The sequence below is a fragment of the Motacilla alba genome, chromosome 4 (assembly GCF_015832195.1).
Source record: "Motacilla alba alba isolate MOTALB_02 chromosome 4, Motacilla_alba_V1.0_pri, whole genome shotgun sequence".
Classification (NCBI taxonomy): domain Eukaryota; kingdom Metazoa; phylum Chordata; class Aves; order Passeriformes; family Motacillidae; genus Motacilla; species Motacilla alba.
This window is the reverse complement of record NC_052019.1, coordinates 56646959-56672471: the sequence shown is the minus strand read 5'-3', so window position 1 is coordinate 56672471 and position 25513 is coordinate 56646959. Positions and strand designations below refer to the sequence as shown.

At 41.7% G+C, this 25513-nt stretch overlaps 1 protein-coding gene across 4 annotated transcripts in view; it reads right to left on the bottom strand.

Annotated features, from left to right (window-relative positions):
* SMAD1 (SMAD family member 1) overlaps window positions 1-25513 on the bottom strand; it is a 43455-nt gene that overhangs the window by 6344 nt on the left and 11598 nt on the right. For all 4 annotated transcript variants that reach the window (XM_038135754.1, XM_038135751.1, XM_038135752.1 and 1 more), the window contains 3 exons: window positions 16086-16709; window positions 4360-4617; window positions 1691-1807 (listed from right to left, as the gene is read on the bottom strand). In XM_038135754.1, coding sequence (XP_037991682.1) covers window positions 1691-1807; window positions 4360-4617; window positions 16086-16485 — 775 coding nt within the window. In that variant the 5' untranslated portion in view covers window positions 16486-16709. The remainder of the gene's footprint in view (window positions 1-1690; window positions 1808-4359; window positions 4618-16085; window positions 16710-25513) is intronic.

Here is a 25513-nt window from a genome sequence, read left to right as displayed (position 1 = left end):
GAAAAAAAAAAGAAGAAAAAACAGTCTTTAATTATTAGTAAGAGGTTGCTACATTTTTAATTCCCATAAAGATGCCGGCAATTATCAAAGCTGCAGCTTTGCCCCAGTTCTCGAAGTCAGGAAGAAATCTTGCCAGCTGGCCATTCTTACAGAATTAATCATATCTCTCTCACACAGATTTCATACAGACTTCCTCACATTTGCTTTAAGTCATGCAGAGCAGGTGCGTTTAGTCTCTCTATTCCCAGCATGGGCCAACAATGGAAATTACCCAACTTCATTGACAGGATGCAGCTTGTTAAATCAAATCTCTTAAGACTAACAAATCACCATGAAGAACACACTTCTACAAAGTTTGCAACAAAAAATGATGCAGTAAGTTCACAGTAAAATCTTTTCTTCTACAACTTGCAGCAGATTTTTTTAAGTTGTGCTATCACAGCATACACATGTGAATAATAAACATGTGAAGGCACCTAAAAGTTTTTCTTTTTAATGAAGGGACAGAGAGGAAAATCCATTGTATTAAACTACTAGAAGGGAAAAATATCAATAGACAATTTTTATTTTGAAATGGCTGAATGATAAAGAGCAAGAAGAAAAATGTAAACCCTCTTTTCTTTATTATCTTTCGTGTGTTAGAGGAATTCTATAATATGCATTTTGGAAGAGGGACACACATGCAGAGGTCTGCAGTTAGGCATAAAGTTTGATAAATATATTTTGGGGCAGTAAATTTCTGGCCCAAAATTCCTGCAAACTACTTATACCCTCAAAGTGTAGTCTGTGAGATCAGCAAAAAGTGGAAGTGCTACAGACTGAGTTTATCACACGCAAAACTCTTTCCAAGTAGAGAGTAAATAGGCTAACACAAAAGCCATCCAAATTGTGCTCAGAGGGCAGATATACTACCTGAAACCAGACATTGGGCTTAGCAGCAAAACAAGTACCAAAAAAAAAAACCAACCCCAAAACCCAAGAAAACCCCACCAACACCAAAAAATCCAAAACACAACAGTTCAATTGTTCATATGCTTGTGATCTTGATAATTGTTCTGGCACAGCATCCAGCTTGCTGCTCTTTCTTGGCATGGGCCACAAGTGTGCAAGCTGAAGTGCTCTCTGAAGGGGTCATTTCTCACAAGGTGATGATGAATGCACCGAACCCTTTGCTCAGCAGCCACGGCCGCTGCTGGAGCTTAACAAGCAATGCATAAAAAGATGTCTGTGTCACGGTACATAAAGCAATAGGCTTTTATTTCATACAGAATTTTAAAGTCTGTAGCAATGCCACACCTCAGGCAGATAACTGTATTTTGCAACCTCAGAGGAGTTCTTTTCATTCAGAGATTAGTGGAAGTTCCAATTAGAAAACATAAAATTACTTTGGTCTTTGAGTTGGCTGAGAGAAAAAAAGTAATAAACCCCATATATTTTACATTTTTAAAGAGTCATGGGATGGATTCCTCTCTTAAATAAATATTTACATTTATAAATAATCTCCAGCTTTACTACTTCATCCCTTACAACAACAGAAGAAAAATTACACGGCCATTTTTTTTCTTTTCCGCAGACAAAAATTTTCATGAACAACATTTATCCAAAATTCAAACTCAGTTATTACTCCTAAGTTCTGGAGGTTCTTTACTCTTAAATAGCGAAGCAGAAAACATGACGGAGGCGTTCTTACCTCCTCTGTGCACGTCAGGGGGAATTGCAGGTGCCATCATGTTGGTATCCATGGGCTGGGAGGTATCGTGTGTCATCGGATCTTCCGGAGGCAGGTAAGTGGGCGGGGGAGTATCAGCTAAATATAGAAAAGGCAGATACATGAGTCCTTTCCTCTCTTTAAAGCACATCTACATATCCACATAAACAGTTTGAGCCTGGAAATGCTTCCAGCCTGACTCAGCTATAAACTTCCACCCACCAGAAATCTGAAAAAGCAATCATGGACCTCGAATAAAGAAAGCAAAGAATGACTGTGTATATTAAGCACAACTGCAATAAAAACAAGTCACTTCACCCCCACATAAAGCCACAAAAGAAAGCTCAGCTGTGTTTCCAACCCACAGTTCTGCAGGCTGAAAGTGCCATACAAACATCAGGGCACAAAGAGGTCTCACAGCCACAGCCAGCAGTAGATACTGAATATGTTAAAAGTGAACAGAAGCTTTTCTGTTTTCCAACACAATTCTACCAGCAAATTGTTTAAACATCCCAGCTATATCCAGGGCCTTGTCATTGTCAGTGCAAAGTATTAGCTCTGTTTCCCTAGACTGGGAATAGCAGAAAGTGTTCAGGAACCCAAATTCTACAAAAGTGGCCTTGTGGGTCTGGAATTTCTGCCAGTGTTTCTGTCCTGTCCCATTCAGGGCTGCATCACCAGCACGAGAGCCCATGCACAATACCCACACTCATTAACATATGGCTGCCAGCTCTGTTTGAAGTGTCCCAGCCAGCACTGCCCTTCAGCTGCCTATTCCACTCCTGGGAAAGCTTCCCAAAAGATTTTCTACAAGCTGCAGGAAGTTGCCAATGTCACCATTCCAAATACACCAGAGGACACTCCAGATCAATTGCACAGAGGTACATCCAAGAGCTAGAAACCTTTGCCTGATCCCTGCAAGCTTTTGCTGCAAAAGCTGGGATTAGATTACCACTGTGATGTCTCTGCTGCTGCTCATCCCACATTTATTTCCATTACTGAGAGTATGGATTGCAAACTACCACAGCAAATAATCACAAGGGATTCCAAAACTCTGAAAACCAAATTAGCATCAACAAAAGGCAAGAGAATGCTCTGTAAGTTTGGGGCGCTTTTTTTTTTGTGAAGTGGTGGTTTTGTTTGAATTTCTTTTTAAATGTATTTTTTAAGAAAACATATGTTCATGAAATTTATTAACTAACTTATTGGTTAGCAGGTATTTTGTATTTTACATCTACTGCTGGCAGGTGCCTGGCTAATTCCGTTACCTGAACGCATTCAGCTGGATGAGAAAGCAGCAGAGAAAGACAGAGATGACAACAGGGTTGCATTAAAAGCTTAACAAACTGCACTGGATTTTGAGTCTCATGTTTTACTAAGCCTTAAATGCCTGTGTGTATGCAAACATGATGCTGGTCATGCACAAGATTCCAAGGCCACAGGCAACAAATTAAGCAGTATCTAGAAAGTTTTCAAGGCTAACTGTTTTGCCCCTTTGTTTTTGTATTTTCCAGATGTCAGCCTCTTTCCCCATTAGTGCAACATGGACAACTGTCCAGGGCTAAGCATCAAGGACATCAGTATCCTGACCTCCCCTCTAACTCAATTTCTTCACTGCAGCTGCCGACATTAAGGGCATGTGGACAGAACAGACCTTCAAAGATCAAGTGAACTTCCACAAGCCAGCATTCAGGAAGACCTTGTTAGGTTTTTTATCTCTGTTGGAGGAGCCCCAACCACAGCAATCATGTTTAAAAAAAAAGGAAAAAAAAAGACAGCTGGTTTCACAGCAAATTCTCACATTTTTTAGAAAAGCCAATACAAACTCTTTCCTTCCTTCCAGCAAATTCAGTAGTTTTCACTCACAAGAGAAAAATTTGCAACAATTAGCAAGAGAAGAAATCTATGGATATTAATTTCATGTAATAGGAAACAGATTTTCACAAATCTGCTGCTTTGTTTACACATACCCTCCCTTCAGCCCCTGAAGGAAACAGGAAAACAACATCAGTAAGCATTTGTACTGCATCCTTCTCCCAGCATTTAGATCAAGAAATCCACCCGAGATTGCTTCTGCAGTATTTTTATCCAGCTGCATGTAAAGAGCAAAAAAAGGCAGCTTCACAGAATTTTCTACAGACACCATTCAACACAGGAAGGCTCTTCTCTGACTGTAGGTAGTAAAACAGCCTGAAGAGTTATTTGAACGGCCTTTTTTCAGTTGAAGCTTCTTGGAATTCCACCACTGTGAGACGAAATTGTGTATCAAGTAGCAATAACGTGATCACCTTGAGAAATATCCCTTTTCTGCAGAACTAAAGCCTTGTGCTGAACTTATGATCATAAGCAATGATGATCTCTAGCACCACACTTCTGGTGCATTGAACACTAGTCCCCAAAACATTTTGGATCCCTCCCCACACCTCACAAGAGCTCTACTGTAATGTTTTGAGTGTGTCTGAAAGAGGCACAATATTAAAGCCTTCGATTTTTACCAGACAAAGAGATTCTGTACTCTTTATTACCTTACATCTGTTAGCTTGCTATTAAACACAAGTGTTGGCTGATCATTTGGTGTTATTGAGCAAAAAAGTCCATGACAGCAGTGATGTCCAACCACCTTCTCCCTTCTCAAGGGAAGCTGACTGTACCTGGCATCTGGAAAGGACTTCCCGGGTCTGAGCTGGCTGGAGAATGCGGGTAGGTGCTACTGCTGCTCCCAGGCGAGTTAGGGTAGCTGCTGCTGGGTGAGTGGGGAAAGGGGTGACTGCTGGGCTGCTGGAAGGAGTCCGGGAAGGTCGCGTTGTGCGGCATGTGGGGCTCGTTCTGTCCCAGGTTGCGGAACTGCGCCAGGAGGCTGTGCTGGGGGTTGTACTCGCTGTGCCTCGGAACCAGCACTGGAGGAAGAACTGCAAAGGGAGAAAGAGAGAAAAGCCACAGCGTTAGAGACTCAGTCCTGAAGGTGTACAGGGGGGAAAAAACCCACATTCTTCCCCCATCCCGGCATATCCGCACGTGCCTCAGAAACAAGGTGGCCAAAGCTAGAAGCACATGTCCAAGCAAGAACTCTTTCCTTCCCTCACATCCGGTTACTGCACAGCTCGAATCCGCAGCTCCCTGGATTGCCAGATGGGAGCCTGTTTTCACAGACGGCCAGTGAAGAAGAGCCAAGAACAAACCACAGTTCTGTGTTTCAGTCTCACTCGCACGAAGAGGTGCTGGGAAGAGCCTGACAATGCTGACATGCAGTTCCTCCTGCTGCACTTGTCATCTGACTAATCACCTAATGGCCTGTAATCCAAACCCTTGCTAATAAGAACACTTTTTTTTTTTTCTGAAGACAATACTAATAAGCCTTGAACTCAGTCTGGTCCCAACAGCTGTAATTTTATTTTTAACCTAGACTATGTTCTTACAAGTTTCTATTAAAACAGTTATTAACTCATCAAGTCAGTTTACAAACTGTGCAATTTAAGCAAAATTATGTAGTTCATAAAAACCAACTGAGCAGAAATTGAGCTGCAACTATGTGCCACAGTGGGATCAGAGAAACATCAGAAACTACAAGTCTCACCACACTTCTGAAACCTTCTCAGCTGTGAAACAAAGGTCTCTTTCAAACTGGGAATATGAACATGATACCAGATACCCTAAGATAAAAGAATCAATTCTTTTTTCAGTTCCTCAGCTTCTATCTTTGAATGCCTCACAGCAAAGTCCAAGCTAACCAAAGGATTAAAAGCTCTTCTTTCCACAGAAATTTTTGGGTGATGGATAGGAGAGGAGAGACAAGGTCAGGGAGAGGGGAGGTCCATGCACAATGCAGTGGAAGAGAAATAAAAAGCAAGTCCTCTTCATGTCTTCCCCCTTTGGAACATCTGTTTCCCAACTCCATGTCTGAGCAGGACTGGAAGAAACCCCCAGATAGCCTGCCTTCAAGAGAGGGTGCCAAAAAAGCCAACAAAGCCCAGGAAAAACAAGCCAAGGCTACCACCCCCTCTCCTTGAGACTCCTGCTCTGGCCTCAACACCTGGGCACACAGAAGAGGAACACGAGCATGTGCAGTCACCAAGCCTACACAGACATAGCTATCATTCAGATTAAGAGAGGTGTTTTGGAGACAGCTGCTTTATTAAAAGCCTGAATTACAAACTAATTGCCAAAAAAAAAAAAAAACAAAACAAAAAAACAACCAAAAACCAAAACATTTTCTTCACATGACAAACAGGTTCTTCCAGGACACTGGGGCATCTTTACTCTTCCAGCACTTTGCTATTACAGAAGCAGCACTCAGGTTAGTGTCCCAGAGTCCAAGAGTACCAGGATAACCACTTGACACACAGACCATGTCTGAGGTCTAGGTTCATGCTAAAAAGGGATATAAATGAATGCCACACTAAAAACTCACTCTCTATTCCTAAAGTCACAGATTAACTAAAAAGAAAAGAAGTAGGTTTCCTCTGCTCAGATTTTTTTTTTTTTTGCAAATGCCTAAGATAGTAATTAAGCTCCCATTTTTTTGCCATTAATGCTAGTGGCATTAATGCAGGAGCAATCTGATCCCAGAAATCTTCATTGAACATACACTGAAAAAACCCCAAACCCTCACTACTGAAATTTAGGCTGCCCAAGCAGAAGTAGGTTTTAAGCATTTAATCTGATCTCTCAATTTCTTAGAGCAACTTCACTGAGATTCCAAGAGATCTCAAATATTTGAGGCACGTCACCCTTAAGTAGATTTGTTTAGATGTCAAAAAACCCTATTCCACTTTACAAGGCATAGACAAAGTTCCTAATTATGGTGTTTTCTGAAACAAAACACATCCATCTGTCATTCTATGGAAGTTCTCAATTGCAAAACATCCCTGGAGAAGCTGCATCTCTCCCAGCTGTGCAGACTGTTTCTTGCTCCAACACAACCATTCTGACATGCCACTGGAAAAGGCTGTTAAAAAAAGTTACTCAGCACTCAGGTGGACATCACAAATCCCTCATCCTCAACATGTCAGAGCCAAGTTCTCTGAATATTACGGTTTCTCAGAATTAAGCTTGTTCTGTTAAACCAAGCAGTCCTTTTGCAGCTAGGTCAAGTACTATTTAATTGTCATGGTCAACATTTGCTGGGCTAATAAATTACCAGTGAAAAAATTAACAATGAGATCATGTGTTAAAATGTATTTTCCCTTTCCTGTCTTTATGATTCTTCCTTACTTTTCTAAGCATTAAAAACACAGCTTTCCTATCTCTTCCTTTCCTATGGATGAAGGTCAAACCATTAACTTTTATGGAGTTCATTTGTGCAGAAAGTACATCACCTACCTTTCCCATCCCCTACCTCACATTAAACAATGACACACATGACATCAGAGGAAGCCAAATGATTTACACCATTTTAAAATAGCAGGAGAACAGGATATTTTCTGTATGTTTTCTGTAAGTAAATTAATGCAGTGCCAGATTTTCCCAAGGTATATATACATGTTTTCTCCTGTTGGGCAGAACCACTGGCAATATTTAGAAGGACTTGAGATAAAAACAAGTCTCCTTTTCCCAGGTGTCCTGCATGCAAACCCATGCTTTTTGTCCAACTCCACCAGCCTCAAGTCATTAAACTTCTGCCAACTTCTTCAAAATGCACATGGAAAAGGGGGAAAAAGAATACCACTGCTATTGATACAACACAAATAGTCTCAAAAATATCACTGCAGAATTTATATTAAGTACTGCCCCTAATTTACATAGACAAAACCTTCAATGAGGAGGAAAAGCCCTGAAAGGCCATATCAGGCAGGACAGAGCCTGCAGTGCTCCAATCAGTCCAACTCAAAGTCACTGCCAGAACCTGATATCTCTGCAGCTCCCAGCTTTTTTGCAGGGAAGCTGCTCCTAGTGGAGACACAGAGGAGTTAATTTGAGCGCTGCTCACTCAGGAGTAAAGACATGAGCAGGGACTGGGCCCTCTGGAGCATGGAAGGCTGCCAGGAGTTCAAACCATAAAGGGGGACGCACACCCTTCTTGCTCCCCTCGCCCCTGTGTAAGGCGCTGAGCTTCTGGTCAGGTTGCAAACCTCAGCCACATGGAATAACAAATTACTGAGGCTCAGTCCAGCAGGGGAGGAGGCTGATCTCTGCTGCAGCTGCCAGCTCCAGGAAGAGGTATAATTGAAGGGGAGAGAGCATGAGAGAGTTATTCGGTGCTAAGCCAGCACACCTGTTGCTATGAAATAATGAAGCAGTGCACATCTTTGCTGTGCAGATCTCCGCAGGATGTGGCTCTGACCATTTGCAAACACAATTCCTCCCTTCCTCTTCAGCGGAAGGGAACACTGATACAATAAAAAATTAATTTTCTTTCCTTTTTTTTTAAATTTAACATCAGTATCATCAACATTTATTTAAAGGAAACGTAATATTGAATACACTGTTGTCTTAAAAAGCTGCTGCAACAGATTTGCCAACTCAACCTCATTAAAGTTAATGGAGGAGAACCACAAGTCATCCGACAGCTTGATTTCTGTAATTCTTCAAACACCAGATTAAAAGGTTTTATGTGCTATATTGTGGCTAAATTTTGCTCCCAGGTTTTTCTATCGATGTGGGTCTGCAGTTGAGAGTTAATACATGACTACCACCAGTAAAGTTACTAGAAAGGAAGAGGGGGATAAACCCCCAGGAAGCAGGCTGGGTATGTTTGTGGAACTGTAGCTGAGATCCCATGTCTGTCAAGCCAGCCTGGGAATTGGGGAGCTTGTTTTTACCATGCAAATAAGACCAAGTATGCCTGCACCAAACAAGAGGAGCTATATTAAAGAAATTAGAGCTACAGGGCAATTTAACCCACAGGGCTATTTCATCTAGGAGCCAAGAATGCCAAAAATACAGAAGATAGACCAAAGGCAACCTGGCTGTTCAGATAAATGTTCTGACTAACCACACCAAGGAAGAAATGCTTTTATGAAAATGTAATAGTGGCCTTTGAAGAAACTAACTGATCTCTACTCTTTTTATCTCCAGCATGTCACCCTGTTCTTCTTTAGAAAACTAACAGCTGTGCTATCCTAAATAAAGATCTTCTTACTTTTCTTTTTTGTTCTATTTTCACATTCCAGAGATAATGATTTTAGCAAACACAGAAAGTATCCAATTTATGAACATAACTTCTTTTTTTTTAAGTTTCCCTATGAAAAACCTCAAACTAATCCAATCCAAAGGACCTGCTGTACTTTCAAAGAAGCATATTTTCTATCCAGATGGGCTTTGATTACTATTCACAAGGCCCAGATGACAGCTAGCTTCCCTCAAGGGCTCATTTTTTCCACACCCTTTGCATGTTATGTGAAAATTTGGGTAGGTATCTCTCTTTCCATGTATGGAAATTGAAAGACCATGTAAGGAAATATAAGGGGCCACATATAAGAAAGCAGACTTTAATTCACTTTCCTTGCCAAAGTAGATTCTACTTCTTCTGTAAAAAAAATATTTATAAAATAAATGAAAAAAGAAAAATATAAGCAATTGGTGCTGCACTTTTTGCTCTCAAAAACCATGCCTTGGTTGACACATGTTCTGTAAAAGGGTTTGTACCACAACAGGGCCCTCAGTGCTAATGAAGACCTGACAACACTATCATTAGACAGAGTGCTGTAATTTCCAAGCATTACATAGCTGCATTTTCATCTGAGTTTATGCAAAGCCACGTATGTTTTGCCAGAAAAACAGAACTGCAGGTTGGGAAGGAGGAAAATCCTAAAACGAAAGTTCACGCTATCTGAAAATAAGAAAATCCTGCAAAGACTAAATTGTAACAAAAAAGAAGAGTTAGGAGAAGGGAAAAAAAAAACAAAAGCAATAAAAGACAGCACCAGTGTTAAACTAACAAATTTGAACCCTCCTGAAGATTCCCAGCTTCATTTCCTGCCTTTGAGGTCACAGCAGCTGAAGCTGGCTGTGGCATCCTGATGAGCACTCCAGTCCCACGGTGGGAGGTGGGAACAGAGCAGGTACCAACACATGCTCAGCTGAACGTGCTGCTCTCTGCAGCACCAGAGTCATTCTGACTGCCAGGCCTTGCCAAGATCTTGCTTGTAAGCAGTAAAACACTGGGTAGAGAGAAAACTTTTCATGTCATTAGGTTTTCTCATATTGCCTGAGTTATTCTTGGTTAAAAATATAAAATTAATAAGCATTGTGTCAAAAGCAATCTCTGAGGATCGAACTACTTAAAGCTCTTCCAATAACCCTTGGCTGTGGTATCGCAGCTTTGCTTTGCTGGTTTCTCAAAAGGAGAAATTCCAGTCTTTGAGACTTCCACTCCAAACCTCTGTTCTAGTAATTCTAGCTATTTAGCAATCTGGTTTGGGTGACAAAAAGACAAACTTTCTACTCCAGGAGAAAGCTGACAGCTATCTTGTCTTCTCAACTCTTAATTTTATTTTGCAGCTTTGGGAGACCCCAAAGCTTGATTTGTCATTTTGCGTGGTTACAAATGAAGGCTGTATGTCTTGGGGAAAAAAAAAAAAAAAAGGCAAAACAGTTGTTACTTTACTGACTTTGCTTTTACATCAGACATCTGGTCCAAATGCATTTGACAAGTAATATTAGGACATTTCCTGCATTACAATATTCAGCTAACATTAGATTTTATTTGCGGATGCTCTGATAAGCTGACATTCTGATTAAACTGACATTTGCCAAGGTCTATTTCAGAATTTAGTACTAATTGTATGCACATTAGTGAGGCAGTCCTTGTAAGCAGATTTGGTGGAGGAGCAGTCACAGTGATAGTGTGTATTAACTCAGACATTTACACAGACCAGAGTTCAAATTACCTGTACCAAAGCCACAGTCACTATCCTACTGAGTAGGTTAAAAACTTGGAAGTCTGGTCTTTCAAATCAGAAGAAACATCTGTGTCTGGTTAATTTTGAAGAAAGAAAACACACAGAGAATACAACAGAAACACATCTTTCTTGACAACTTTTATCCCTCTACTGCAGTTTCTTTTTCTGACATGTGGTGAGGCTAGACAAGGAAAGCCCTGCTGTTAGACCATTCCCTCCCTCCTTCCACCTCCTCATTTCAATTCCTCTCCCCCAGCTAGGCTCTAGTGGGGAATTTTAGAACTGAATTCTGCAAAGCCAAAATGAAGGAAGTTTTATTCTGCTTGCCAAGCAAACTGACAGTTGCTTTTGCTATTTTGAGGAACCATCCTATAATTGTGCCCACCTGTTGTAGCAATGCTATTTTTAAAGTCACACCCAAGCGTACACATGGCTGCACAGCAAAATTTCTCAGGGATGACACTGTGCTCCCTCTCCCCCAGCCTGCAGAGGTGCAGAAATCCTGCTATGGGAATCACACAGGAAGAAGGATTCTTGTAACTTGGTTCTACATATTAACTCTGAAGGGATGCAGCAATTTTGCCCTCCCTTACACCCCAGAAGCAGCTTCCCATTTGCCTTTTCCACTCCTCCCCCTCCTCTCCCCTTCTCCCAGATGCCTGGCACTGTTGGCATTATCCACCACCAGGCCTGGCTCTGTGGGAGCCTGCAGTAGGTGTGTTGCCTTTCAGAGCCTCACTGAGAGCAAAAAGCAGAGGAGATCAAAGACAAGTATGAAAATAATCATGTTAAAGTCATAGGCAGAGAGTCCACACCAAGAGCAAAACCAGCATGACACACCTACCACTGTACTCAGAGCCTGGGGACCTGGCCTGTTCTTGTGGCAAAAAGCAGCTGTACATACAGGTAAAATGTTTCTGGCCAGCAGCAAGCTTGCTGAAACAGACATACACTTTGAATTCATGGTTATAATTGAAAGGAACATCACAGTCTTCAGCTGTGAAAATCCAACTGTTATGACACTGTATTTATCTGCATCACCAAAAAGCCACCAGTGCTTGCCCCCAGTTTGGCTGGAACATTGGCACCAGCAGCTTTGTAAAGCCAGCTCTCTGAAGAAGAGAAGCTTAACAGAGGAAAACCATTCAGCCCTTTTAATCTATGTTTTATTGGTAATTGCAAAAAAAAAAAGGGGGGATAGCCATCTACAGAAACACTGCACCTTCAACCTCTTCCACATGTTAAACATGAAAACAAAGTTAATTTCTCTTTTGCCTCCTTTGTAACATATTATAAAGTCGTAACCTAACAGAACCATGGGGCAAACACAGTAGAGGCAAACACAAATCTTCATCAGAATGGAGGAGAGCTAGTGCTCACTAGCACTTTAAGAAAATTAAATATTCAGTTTCTTCATCTTCCTTCCTTCCTTCCCCTTTAGCTAAGGCAAAAAGAACTGAACCTCCTCCCCTAAAGCCACATTAGAGGTGTGACTTATTATTATTATTTTTAATAGCAGTGGCAATTTAAGCACCTCTTCATCCTCCCTGTTCCGTATTCCATTCCTTTTGTTTTGCTGTTAGAGCAAACAGGACCCAGGCTTTTTTTTTCCCCTAAAATTCTGGATGATTCATTCATCTGGTCCCATTGCCATAACTGAGGAAAGGCAGGCAGCAGAGGCTATATCTCCACACAAACCTAAGGAATAAGAGACTGGAAGGAAGTGTCTCAGGAGGGACACATTCTCCAGTAAACCCTGAAAGGCTATTTGTGGCATTTTCAGAGGGGTGAGAAACATTGTGTCAGGTTTTTCCTCCCAGTCTCTGTGTATGCAGTACACCTAATTATTTAGCAAGTCTTGATCATACTTAAGGATAATCCCAACAAGTATCTCTAAACCAAAAAATAAAACTGAAGAAAAGCAGCAGATTCAGCCAAGCAAGCACACCAGTTCAGTGTGCCAATTTTTAAGAGGCATCAAATTCAGACCTTGCCCTCCTTAATTAAAAGCTTTGCCTCGCCTTGCCAAGGGAAAAATCTGACAGCCATTAACTACCCTGCTCCAGAAATAATTCTGCACATAGCAGACCTAGGAAGAGCGGCAGTGAGCTACTTTAACCCATCTCGAGGAGATATTTCCCCCTGGCACTCAAAGGGCAAGGCTGCATTCCCACTCCCAGCAACAATTCTTTACTTTCTCCTCTCATGTCCCTCCACCTCCACTCCTTCCCAGATGTCCTCCACAGGGCTATGTTGGTACAGATGTTCCTGCAGCCAGAAGGAAAGCCCCTGTGCTGCCCCGATCAGCCTGAAAGATAACACAGCAGGGAGAGGAAAAGTGCCTGTGATCTGGTTCAGCACAAGGGAACTGTGGGCTGGCACAACACAAGGAGCAGGAGCAGCCCATGCACCCCACCACGGAGCGCAGCTCCATCAGCTCAGTGCTCCCAGGCTGAAAGAGTGTCACAGTGTCACAGGAAAGCCACCCTTCCTCAGCTCCACCCTCAGCCCCCACGCTGCTGTGGCCCCATCTGACTCGACGTGAGCAAGCTGAGGGCACTGAGCTTGCCAAGTTAACTGTGCCAAAAAGCAGTTTTCTCTGAGTTTAGTTTTCTTGATTGACATGCCACAGGAACAGGCAGGCCCCCGTGCCTGTGCAGAGCCTCCTGGTCAGGTCAGGCATGAGCATGGTGCTATCATGTCACACCCATAAGCCTGACAGATGGCACACTCCCCTCTTGTGCAGGGACACTGGGAGATTCCCTCTTTCAGACTGCTGATAAGTTTTCTGCCTCCTCTCACTGCTTACAACCTGTTCCTATCTAGGCTGGCTAACACAAAATCTCACGTGGATTCAGGTGTAGCTTTGTAGCTGGCAGACACACCACAGAGTGCCAGTTCTCATGCTTTCCAAGCTTATCTTCACAAGCTAAACAGTGAGGATGGAATAAGGTGTCAAGGTAGAAAATCCATTCATGCCTCTGGCACTGTGGAAACTGAGATGTATCCACAGCACTGACTCCCCAACAAAGAGCACTACCTTACTTTACATATTTGAGGATTTACCACTAATCCATTCCTCAAACCTTACACAACACTGAAACAAATCACACAACAATCAGCAGAAGAATGAAGGGACAGATGCCATCCCATCCATGGATCATACCCTTCAGATCTCCAGTAACTGCTTCTGTACGAAACAGTTAAACAGAGACCATGCTGTCAAGCAGAGCCAGAGCTTCAAGATGTACCTTGCATACAAAACATGTATCATATACAATCTGAGTTTCCAATTTTGCTTTGTCAAGAGAAAGCACATGTCTAAGCCTTCTGGGAAACACAAACCTTGATATCTGCTCAAGTCCATAGATTGTTGTAAATGGTGACTCATACATGAATTCCCACTACCCATTAATCTCAGAGTGTAAGCACTTATGTGGCAATAATGGTGTTTTAATGTCCTGGAAAAAATGGTTAGCAGAATTTGGGAGTGACTGTCATGAAATAAAGATGATGTTTGGAGGACAGCAAGAACAAGAAAGGGACAGGAAAAAAGAAGTCAGAAGTTATGGAGCACAGATCTCCAAGCCAAATGGCAGTTCAGCTATCCTCTGTTTCCAAAAGCTGTTTTCCCACTCAGCTCCGTGCAGTATCCCTCAAAACAATCTGTGGCAGACTAAACACAACCCCCTCCTATATTACACACCTACCAAAAATGTACATTTTAGTTAGACATCTTTTGAAAGTTTTACTCTGTCTTACATAATTCATTGAAGTGAACACAGAATATGGACAGAGTCCCCAGCTGCGCCAGGGGAGGTTTAGGTTGGATGTCAGGAAGAATTCCTTAACAGAAAGGTTGATCAGACGTAGGAATGGGCTGCTCAGGGAGGTGGTGGAGTCACCATCCCTGAAGGTGTTTAAGGAAAGGCTGGATGTGGCACTCAGTGCCATGGTCTGGCTGACATAGTCATGTCTGCTCAAAGGTTGGACTCGATCTCAGAGGTCTTTTCCAACCTAAGTGATTCTGTGAAGTGACAGGATATTTACAAACACCTGGTCTTAAATGTGACATGAATGGTCCATATGAGAATGTTCTCAAACTCAGTAGCTGTTTTCAATACTAAAGGAAAATGAGTTAGAACATGTAATCTGGCATTACAGTAAGAGCCCAACTGTTGCTCAGTCTAATAGAAAGAGAAGTGTTTCAGGAATCTTCATTTTCAGTGTTTTAGAATACTGAATGCAAGCAACCAACCCAGACATATGCACACAACTAGCAGTAGAAGTACGTGACTATTATATTATTATCCCTCTTGTACTTAATATGAAATTGCTGAATTTTTTTAATTTAAAATTTTTCCAGAGCTGAGTTCCTTTGTTCAAGCTGCTGCTGTGTAAATACATACATTACGGGTATCACATCTGCCATTCACATGATTTCCAAGTTAATACTAACACAGCAAAGGGAAATATTTAACATCAACATATGCACTGTGCATTGCAGATCCAAGACAAATGCAATTTCCATCCACAGCAAAACAATCTTGCAACAACCTCATTTCCATCATGGTTCTGTGTATCCTTGCCACTCTACAGACAGCTGCAGAGTTTATGAAATGGCTAACACTGATGGACTTCCCATACTTAGCCAGGGAAGTCCACCCATGCCTGCAGTGCGTTTCTGCAGCTGTCCCTGTACACCCTCACAAACAGCTGGAGACTAGTGATGACACATCCAAGCACAGCACATCTCAGTCCCTGGAAGAATTCCCTGATAATAAACTTGCATGAGTGAAATTAAGCACAGAGTTATCAAAAAGAGGTTTGGCCCTTGAAGAGGAGACTGGACAGAGAATGGGTGGCACCTTAAGAAAATAAATGAGGCAGTGGGTAACACGTAAGCAAACTGTGTTTGCAGAACAGCTGACAGTAGAATTTCACATACAATCAAACAGTGCTACCAAAGTTCAAATGAGGGAATTCTGTCTAAACTCAAAATCTTTTTAAAAGGCAACAATTGTGAGAGACACTATGAAGAATATTATTATTTTCTGTAGGATGAAGAAACTGAAGTGATATAGTGAAATAATAATTTGAAAATACTACTACTAATACTAGCAGTATTACTACTGCTGTATGTCAGAATGGTTTTCAAGCACAGATGATGCAAATAAATCCTTTATGTTAGCCTGCAATGCTTCAGACAAAATCACAGATCCGCAGAGTTGAGTAAACAACAAATTAACTGAGGGATAGCGGGTACCAACGTTCCCAGATGATACCAGGCCCAGCAACCTGAGACACATACTAAGACTACTTCTGTGCAGTGATAAAACATTTGCACAAGTGAAGCATTCACCCCTGTGAAAGGGAGAACGGCTAATTAATGCTTACATCCAGATAAACTGCAGAGGAAGAATCTGACATGTGCAAACAGCCACTTTTGCTTATTTAAGCCGATGAGTCACATAATTAATTGCCACACTTTGCATTGTTCAGATAAGGTGTAAAGGTACAAACAAGGAAGAACCTACCAGGACTTTCCACCCGCTTGTAGTGGTAGGGATTGATGCAAACCTCCTTCTGTTTTGAACCAAAGGGGAACTCACAGCATTCCAGAGGTTTCAGTTCGTGATGGCTCTGCAGGTCGGGCCAGCGCCACACTCTGCAGTAAATGACGTGCGGGAGCCCCTTCCGGTGTGACACCTGGAGCCGGCCATCCAAGGAACGAGGAATTGTGACACAGTTGCTGGGCTGACCAGGACAGCTTAGTGCTTTTTCCAGCTCCTCCATAGCACCTTTTTTCTTCTTCAGTTTTTTCACTAATGCGTCAACAGCTTTCTCTGCCCACTTCTCTTCTTCATCCCCTTGCTTCCACCCCAACAGCCTCTTCACTGCCGGGCTGGTGAAGGAGAATAAACTTGTTACATTCATGGTGACCCTGCTTTGGTGATACCACAGAACCAAGCAGGAACGACTGCCCTGTTCTTCCACCACCACCAGGGTACAGCAGATTGAGTCAGCAGTCAAAAGCAGCCTGGATCAAACAGTTCTGGTCCTTTCTCCTTTTCAATCCTCCAATCCCAGGAAAGCAGCGCTGACATCCCCTCTTGATGGTCACAACCTTCTCATTATTCTAAATCCTTCTGGTTGACAACCTAAAGGAGAATATAAGAAAGAGGAAAAAAAAAGGATTTTACCTTTCAAGTTAACATACAGCAGTTAAAAATATCCCCCACTTCAACCCAGAAGAGTGGTGTGATAAAAAACTACCAACAACAAAACAACAAATGCTGACAACCTCCAGGACTGGACTCAAGGCACATCTGATGAAAACTTAAGCAGCAGGACCTGCTGCTGAACCCAGTACATCCCTATATGAGAAATGTAGTTCACCTTAAGTCTAGCCTAAAACAGTCCCTCAATTTAAATTTTTCACTATTAAGTGTGAGGGGTGCTACAATCTGCCTGTCAGCTGTTGCAACTTCAACCAGCAAAACATCCCAAGGAAACAGTACAGGATCACTAGTCCTTTTTTTTATTATTTATTTTAGAGAGCAGCTGGAAGCAATATTCCTCAACAGCAATGTGCTGCCCAGCTCTCTCCAAAACTGCCAGCCATGAAGTTCAAAAATCACTGCACTAGACCTGAGCATAACTCAATCTGAAAAAAACCAAACCAGTTCAGTTTTACCTACTTTGAGGAACAAAAAACCAAAAAAACCAAACCAAACAAAGAAAAAAAAAAAGAAAAAAAAAGTGAAACTGGAAAGATCTTGTCTGTCACTCACTCACATGAGAAAGAGAACTGCATCTGCCCACCCTACCCAAGAGCCCTTAGAGCTCCTGAGCAGCCTGTAAGGGAAAGCTATAATGAACTTCACTGATTATCTGCTACAATGTCTGCCTGATATACTCAAGGACTCATGAAGGAGTGGGAAGGACAAGGAAGTCCAGATAAGAGGATTTTAGACAGCACAGTAGTTCTCAAGCTGGGAGACAAGGAATGGGACTGAAGAGATGGGTCAAGAGGGGGAGGAATGCCACATCTGAAGGAGTCCCAACACTGAGCAGCAGGTTTTGTCCTTGTCCAGGATGGGAGCAGGCAAAAGGCTCTGGCAAGGGAAACAGAAGAGACCCAGGACTGGCGGGGGGAGGGGGGGAAATGAGACAAAGAGCACCACACCACTGATTTTCACTGATGTTCAAATAGACAGACAAGACAGGAAACATATCCTGGACTGGATACCAACAGGTTGCAGAGGAAGGGGAAAAGGATATGAATGTTTTTGTTACCATCAAAACAACACAAAAAACACCCAACCAACTAGCAATCTAAACACAGAGACTAGAAGGTGTCAGCACACCCACGTCAGACAGGATTTCACAGCTATACCAAGAAAAGATTGTAGACCTTAAAACTGCAAATGCTATGGCACACTTACCCTCCTTAATGTCATACACTGCAGTGGTTTCATAGTATACCTCTATATTTGAAGAATTTTAAGCTGAAAACCATCCACTTTATTCAAATTAATTTGTCACTAGAACAGTTACCGAATTGCAGAAGTTCAGTTTTATAAGGCTGACTGCAGAAACTACATTTATGTGAATAATGATTATGGACTAAGACACAGGCCACATCTACCTACACTTCAAACTGGTACATCCCATTTCTTTTATGCTAAGAACTGTATTTGAAATAATAATGTCAATGCAAGGGAAGATTTGCATGAGCCTGGGGCAAATTTAAGAATTTGTTTTGTTACGTGGGCATGTGCTATACTGTTAAATGAACTGAAACTTCATTACTGTCACTGACTGTACTCCAGGTATACTTTATCCTTACATGCACTGTAAAGTGCTCTATTAAAATGCTGTGCTAATTTAAGAACCGAATTACCAGAAGCCCAGTGCATGTGCTTTAAATGTTTGTAACTCAGTTATTCCCAATTCATGTATAGTCTGTACCTCAATCAATATTCTAAGTATCTTTTTTTTGCGCTTTTCAAACAAAAGATACAAGTTCCTCACACAAAAGTTACAATTTCCAGTAGTTTATCAAGTAAAGCTCTCTCATTCACTTCCATTTGAATTAAACAAAAGAGATTTAAAAGGTTTGAGCTGAAGCTCTAATAAAGGAGGAAGTACAAAGTCTACATTTCGACCTGAGCTTCATTCAACATTGATAATGTTTGCAGATGTGGTTCTACCTAGGCCTGACCCATTTTTCACCCAGCTACTTGCTGTGAAAAAGGAAAAGTCCTGTCTGTTAAGAATGTATGTATGTTTATATCAGTGCCTGAAAATACAGCCCTAACACGGGCTGGCACACGAGCTCTGCACAGACTAAGACAACACTCGGATGCAGCCCCAAGCAGTCAGACCAAAAGAACAGATTCTCTGAAGTTTTTGGATCAAATCCTGCAGCAAACACATATTCCACTCCCACAATCATGCACTCCAAAACAAGTTTCACCCTCACCATCAAAGCTATGGTGGCATCTCTGTGGAACAGCTGCTGGGAGCAGGAGGAACAGCATTAGGCACAGTGCTTGGAGGTGAGCTTGGAAGTAACTCAGCGGGACCCAGCTGGGCACCAGCCTCCAGCCAGGGATTCCTGCTGAAGACCTGCCCCCAAAACAAAGCCTAAGTACACCCCAAGCCCTGAACAAGCAGCAAGATAAGGAAGGGGGACAAAATTCACAGGCTGCTGTACACTAGTTTCTCTAAGCTCCAAAACCAAAATTAAGCTAAAAAAACCCAAAAAACAAACAAACAGACAAAGAAAAAGACAACAACAAAACCAAACAAATAAAACCCAAACCACAATGTATGTGGAGATTTTTGTTTCCAAGAAGCAGAGAGCTTGTCTGCAGGGCTGAGCCCTTGCCAGTACATTCCATTTCCCTTTCTGCCACTCTTGGTTTCTGCACTGCATCATTTCCTGTATTACTTCTGCACAAAGTGGTCTTATCAGCTGGAAGTGCAAAATAAAGATTAAACCACGAGTCAGCAGATGACACAGTCTGCGTGTTTGTTCCCCAAATCCACGTGCCCTTCTGGGAAAGTGGGAGTTAGTATTTGCAGCAGTTAAATGACCATCATCCCTGGAAGGGTCTGTTTATTCATGAGGTGGGTATGAAACAGAAACCTGGGCCAAACAACAGAACACTCTCCAAAAGGCATCTGGCATCAGTTTAAGGGAAATTGAGTTGTTACCCACTTGTCAGACACTCTCTACACATCCAAACCCATGCACTTTTTACTATGTGCTCTGTCTGCTGATGGATGTGTTGGAATCAACAAACTCCTTTCAAATCCCAATATTGTTTTATTTGTCTTCCTTCACTGCTGTTGTCTTTTTTGTAATCTTTAGATTAACACACAAACCTGTACACAGCCTATAAAAAAAGAGTGAACATTATATTTCCATATATAGCTGTTCAGCCAGCCTTGTATTTAAACAAACATATTTAGGCAAAATGCCTAAGAGTGAAGTCCTATTTTTCTAGCCCTCAAAGAAAAGATAGTTACTCCATCAGCGACATGAAGCAGACATTAAAATATTCAATGAGAGTGCTTTCAAATTCCCACAGGAGATCCCATAGGAAACTGTCCCACTTTGCATAAATGACTGTTTTTGATGGGTGGAGAAAAGGTTTGGACAATTAGATGATCCTCTCCCAGAGGGGTGGATGGGGGAGGAAAACAACTTCTAGCCCAAGTTTCAGGCAAACAAGCAATGACTCTAACTCTTCTACTAATTTCATTATTTGTATTACAGGCTCAGTGGTGCAGGCAAAAAGGATCCTATTAAATATTTTTAATATACGCTTAGCACAGTTAGACATAAAAATGGGCAGGAACCACAGTGAGGATAATTGCTAATAGTGAAAACTGCCTAGTCTGTGACTACATTTTAAAAATCCAATTTATCTTAGTCAACATACCTCTTCCCAGCATCCATTACTTAGTAACACTACAAAGAAATAACAAGCAGAGAGATTTTAATTTGCTTCTTTAAGAATATTTAGTCATTTACCCTCTCTGAGAGACACATATTTTCAGCAACTCATGTAATCAGTACAATATTTAGACCTTTTTTAAAAAAGAAACAAATCCAAACAGATTTTGGCATAGAAGGCAAGGAACTGTCTCTTTATTCCAGCAGGAATAAATATACGGTTTCCATGTATTACTAAAAGGCATGAAGTCTAAGCAGCTGCAATGCTAGAATATGTAACAACATATTGTGCACTAACTTAATCTAGCTCCCTATTCTTGGAGCAAGTAGCAAAAAGTTTCAATTTCTTTCTTCAAGCAGTGTGATTTGTGAAACAGAAAAGTCTGGTGTCTTCTGCTGAACTACCCTTCTTTTAGTCAACAAATTCTTTCTTTGCACTTTCTTATGGCAGAAGATCAGATCTTGCTCAGCTTGGAAAAATGCACGAAACCTGGTAGAAACCTCAGTAATATTACAACACACATGCAAAAAGAAAGCATGTTTCACATCAGAGTGCTGTAGAACTTATTAGAGAGCTGACAACCTGACTTGGCTTCCTTCGTAGGTTTGGAAAACGACAAGAAGAAAAAGGAAAAAACATTAACTCTTTTATGTTCTCTTGGCATGGCACAAAGAATTCAAAAACCACTGAAATACACGATCCTGTGTTCTGATATACATCATACCATTCAAGGAAAGATGAACACACTGGTGTTGAAAATACCTTTCTTCAAGGAAAGAGGAACACAGTGGTGTTGAAAATCCTACCTAACAGAGTAGGCAGGACTTTTTTTCCTGACACTGTATTGGACTCCCTTCCTTACTTCGACACAAGAAGGGCCAGGAGGATGGGTATCTGCAGCCTGTTCTGTGAAGCAACCTCTGCTACAGCCCAAAATGCCCACTCCGTCAGAACTCCTCTTGGGCCATCCCAGGAGCTGTCTAGCTGAGGGACTGCCCTTCCAAGAAAATCTCCCATGTATCACCGTATAGCCCACAGGGAAAATCCTGTCAGATACCCAAAAACACCCTGTAGTTCAGCAGGTGGGGAGAGAGCAAAATGAAACCGCAGGGGCAATGTAGGATTTACCAGTGGAGGGGAGGAGGGCAATAAAAACCCCAAAAGCCCATTGCCCTGTTAGTCCAGAGCATGAAGGGATAACTTTCCACCATCAGGATCTGCCAGCTCCTTCCCAGTGCTCCCCAAAGTTCAAACCAAGAACACAGTGTTCAGCCAGTTTCTACAGTGAACCACAGCTTTTCTTCCGCCCGCCTCCCCACTTGGCTTCTGGCAGACAAGGTACTGCTCCTTGCCCTTGAAGTCTCAACTATCATGACTGCAGGAGTAAGACAACAGCAAATTCCTACAGGTTTTCTGGATTTGAAGGTACTATATTTGCCAGATTTAAGGTAATTTTGCTGTTGCTTCCCCAGAAAAAATACCAGCTTTCCATACACATTAGACATCGAGTCCTGTGTTACAATGTAACTAAAATGGCACAGAAGTCTTTCTAAGCAAGTACATCACTGTGAGAAAAGAACATGGCAAAGGTTCTTTCCCAGTTTTAACAGACATGCATCAATAATTAGATCTGCCCTTGTCCCGGTTTAGAACAATTCTTCCTAATACCTTTGCAACTGCTTTGACCTACTGAAAATAAATTTAAACACCATATCCTTCATATGTTTTATCTCCACCATGTTTACAAAAAACCACTAACAATATACAGCCTTTTAAGTGATCACCAGATCCTCAAATCCTTCCTTTTTCACCAGAGATGAGAAACACACTGCTGAATTTTACTCATTCTTGCATTCAGATGCATGTGTGATTCCACAAAGTCACAAAACACCAGCTCTTCCTTTACCGCCTGCCGGTCTCCTTGCTGTGCTTATTTTATATATATTTTATATCACCAAGATTGCAGGAAAGAACTAAAACCAAGTTTGCCAAGATAGTTGTTCAGGAAGCTGGGTAAGCCTGGTGCACAGCAGGGCTAGTACAAGTAGGATAGATCAAAACATCCACCCAGGTGTGCACAAATCCCTTCTGGTGTCGGCGAGCAGCCGGACTGAATCGGATGTGCTTTCAAAGATTATCTCTAAAACCGCAGCCTAGTACTTTAACCAAGGTCAGGAAGGAACTGTAACTTGATGATTCAGTCAAAACTCTGGCACAGATGGGATTGCAAAAGACGAACTTCACTAAAATAACCTATACGATGAATACAAGGCTGTGAACCACAAAACTTGCCAGAATAGTGTTCATAAGGTGATTTTTTCCCCCCTAAATGCTATGCAGTAAGAGACTCCTCATTCTTCACTGTCTCCAAGCTAAAGGCCTCTTAAAGAAATCCTCAAACTATGACAAGACATTCAAAAGAAAAACATACCCAAAGAATCAGTTGTCAAGAGACATTATGAATTACCAACCATCACAGTGGGTATTTCATTGTGCATCTTTGGGACAGGTTTATCCATTTCATTTGTGCTGTGTTGTACTTAAAACTCCACACATTGTCCCACCAGGACACTAAGAGCACACAGGAGTACAGGAGCAGCCAAGGATCTCAGTCAGCATTGTTAGACGATACAGATCAAGTACCTGAAAAATGCAGGAGAACCTCTAAGACCAGTCTGCAGCACTGGCCATGGCTTTATGAACATCCACCTACCAAACTAAGTTAGAAGACCTTTTCTAAAAGGTGAAAAATCTAGGGAGAACAGATTTTTTTTTCCCTTTCATCATAAAACTTATGTGTAACTCCCTTTTTCCACAAAGACCATTCCCTTTCCTGACTTTTTGAACTGTCTTTAGAAAACAGGTGTTGTTTACAACAATAACAAACACACATCTGTGTGGGTGTGTTAATACACACAAAGGCAGGATAACTGAAACCTCTTCCTATATTTAGATCTGTCTGGTCAGCTCTAATTGCATAATTTAATCAAAACCCTCTCCAAGGGAAACACATCCATATTCATCGCAGGCATCAAAGGAAACATCTTTACAAACTATATCCTTTTACAAACCAACACATGGTCCCACATCACTTGTCCAATTGTTGAATTCCTCCTTTGGGAAGGGCACGGAATTTTATTTCTTTTTATCAGCTGAAAAAAGCATTTCCCTCCAATTCATCAGCACAGGGCGGGAGGAACTTCCTTCACAGGTGAGATGCGGAAAATTTACTGAAATGTCACTTTCAGGGGTTTTTTTAGGCAGTTAAAACATACATCTGCAGCATAAAGGAAAACCTTTAAAACAGAAAAGAAAGAAAAATGCCTATCACCACTCAGGCATCAAAATTTTTGAGTGAAGCTCATAAAATGCAAGATGTGTTTTGTCTTCAGAGAACAGGACAGCCTAGCACAGACTGCATGAATTCAAAAAGGGGGTTGTCAGCCCCAGCCAGAGCAGCGCTCCAACAGGGTATATTTTAAGGAGGGGAACCCCACCAAATGCACTCCAGTTATGCTCAGCTGAGGCAAGTCGTTGCTCCTAAAAATGATTCATTTCACCAAGAGCCTGCACCAATACAGTTACATCAGCTGCATAAAACCACTTCTAAAGACTGTGACCCAGACCTCATTTATCAGAGATTAAGTAAAGATGTTAAATTACAGCTCAAGATTCCCAGCTTTAAAGCAGAATCCTTCACCAAATCAAAAGATGAACAAAACTGAGAAGAAAAATTATGTATTCACTAATAACAGAGTTATTGGGTCAAGCCTCAGCAAAGCAGGACAAACTGATGAAAATTAAACCAAAAAATTAATGCTGTGAAATTAAATAAATCTTTCCACAAATTAGTCCTCCACCCACCATTTATGCACCTTAAATAAGAGTAGTCAGTTTGCCAATGCTGAAGACATTTCAGTGCATTTCATGAGATGCATGCTTTTGTTACTTTTTTAAAGGATTCCTCCAGCTTTTCTCATTTTAAAGGATTCTTCCAGCTTTCCTTGTCTTTGCCTTGTCTGTAAAAACTAAAAAGCAATTTTTTTTTGCCTTTAAACAACTTTTAAAACACTGTAGCTTCTTCATGTCTTTAAAATGTCCATGTTGAATTTCATCAAGTGCCCTGCAATTCACAACTACCATTCTGGACAGAGAAAGTGTTTAAAGATGACAAAGCTTTCCAAGCCAAGTTTATACAACTCAGACACAAACACCAATATTTGCCAGACTTCCACTGTCCAATGAAACATTATTTAATTACAGCATGCCACGAGTGGCCCACTGAAAACTGGGACTGGACTTCAGATGACACAAAGCCCAGCGTGCTCCAGGTCCTCAGGACAGTGAGGAGCAGCTGCACAACCCCATCACAGCAAATACTCCCTGGCAGTTCCTAGGTATTTATCAAGCCATCCTAAGTCATAGACCCTTTATAAATGGAAGATCACAGTGTTTATAGATGCCCCTTCAGCTTCCACACAAGAGAATTCAACTTTTTAAAGTTCACGATTTACAGGCAAGTACAAATCAGGGATCCTCTTGAAACCAAGTCAAGGACACTTTGGGTTAACAAAGTTCAAAATACACCCACAAACACACATAAAGGGTTGATTGCAGCCTTCACCAGCAGTTGAGGTACAACTCTGAGTGTGTCTACACCAAAAACAGACCCAGAAGTCACAGACACACCTTTCCCCTCCCAAAAGGGCAAAACAAGGGTGCAGACATTCATGAGGAGTCAAAGATCCAAAAAACTGTGGGATGAGGCAAAAGCAGCTGTCACAGCCCTGTGCCAGAACATCTGCAGAATCTCACGTCAAACTGTTTTCTCATATTCCTGAGATCAAGGCTTTGGAGCGTTCTGTACAAAGGCTTCAACCCACAGATAGGAACTGATAGTTAATACAGCAGTTGGGAACAGCAAAGCTTGAAAGGAAGTGGAAGATATCCTCCTACACTGCTTACTGGGAATATGGAGGTTTTACAACAGGAGA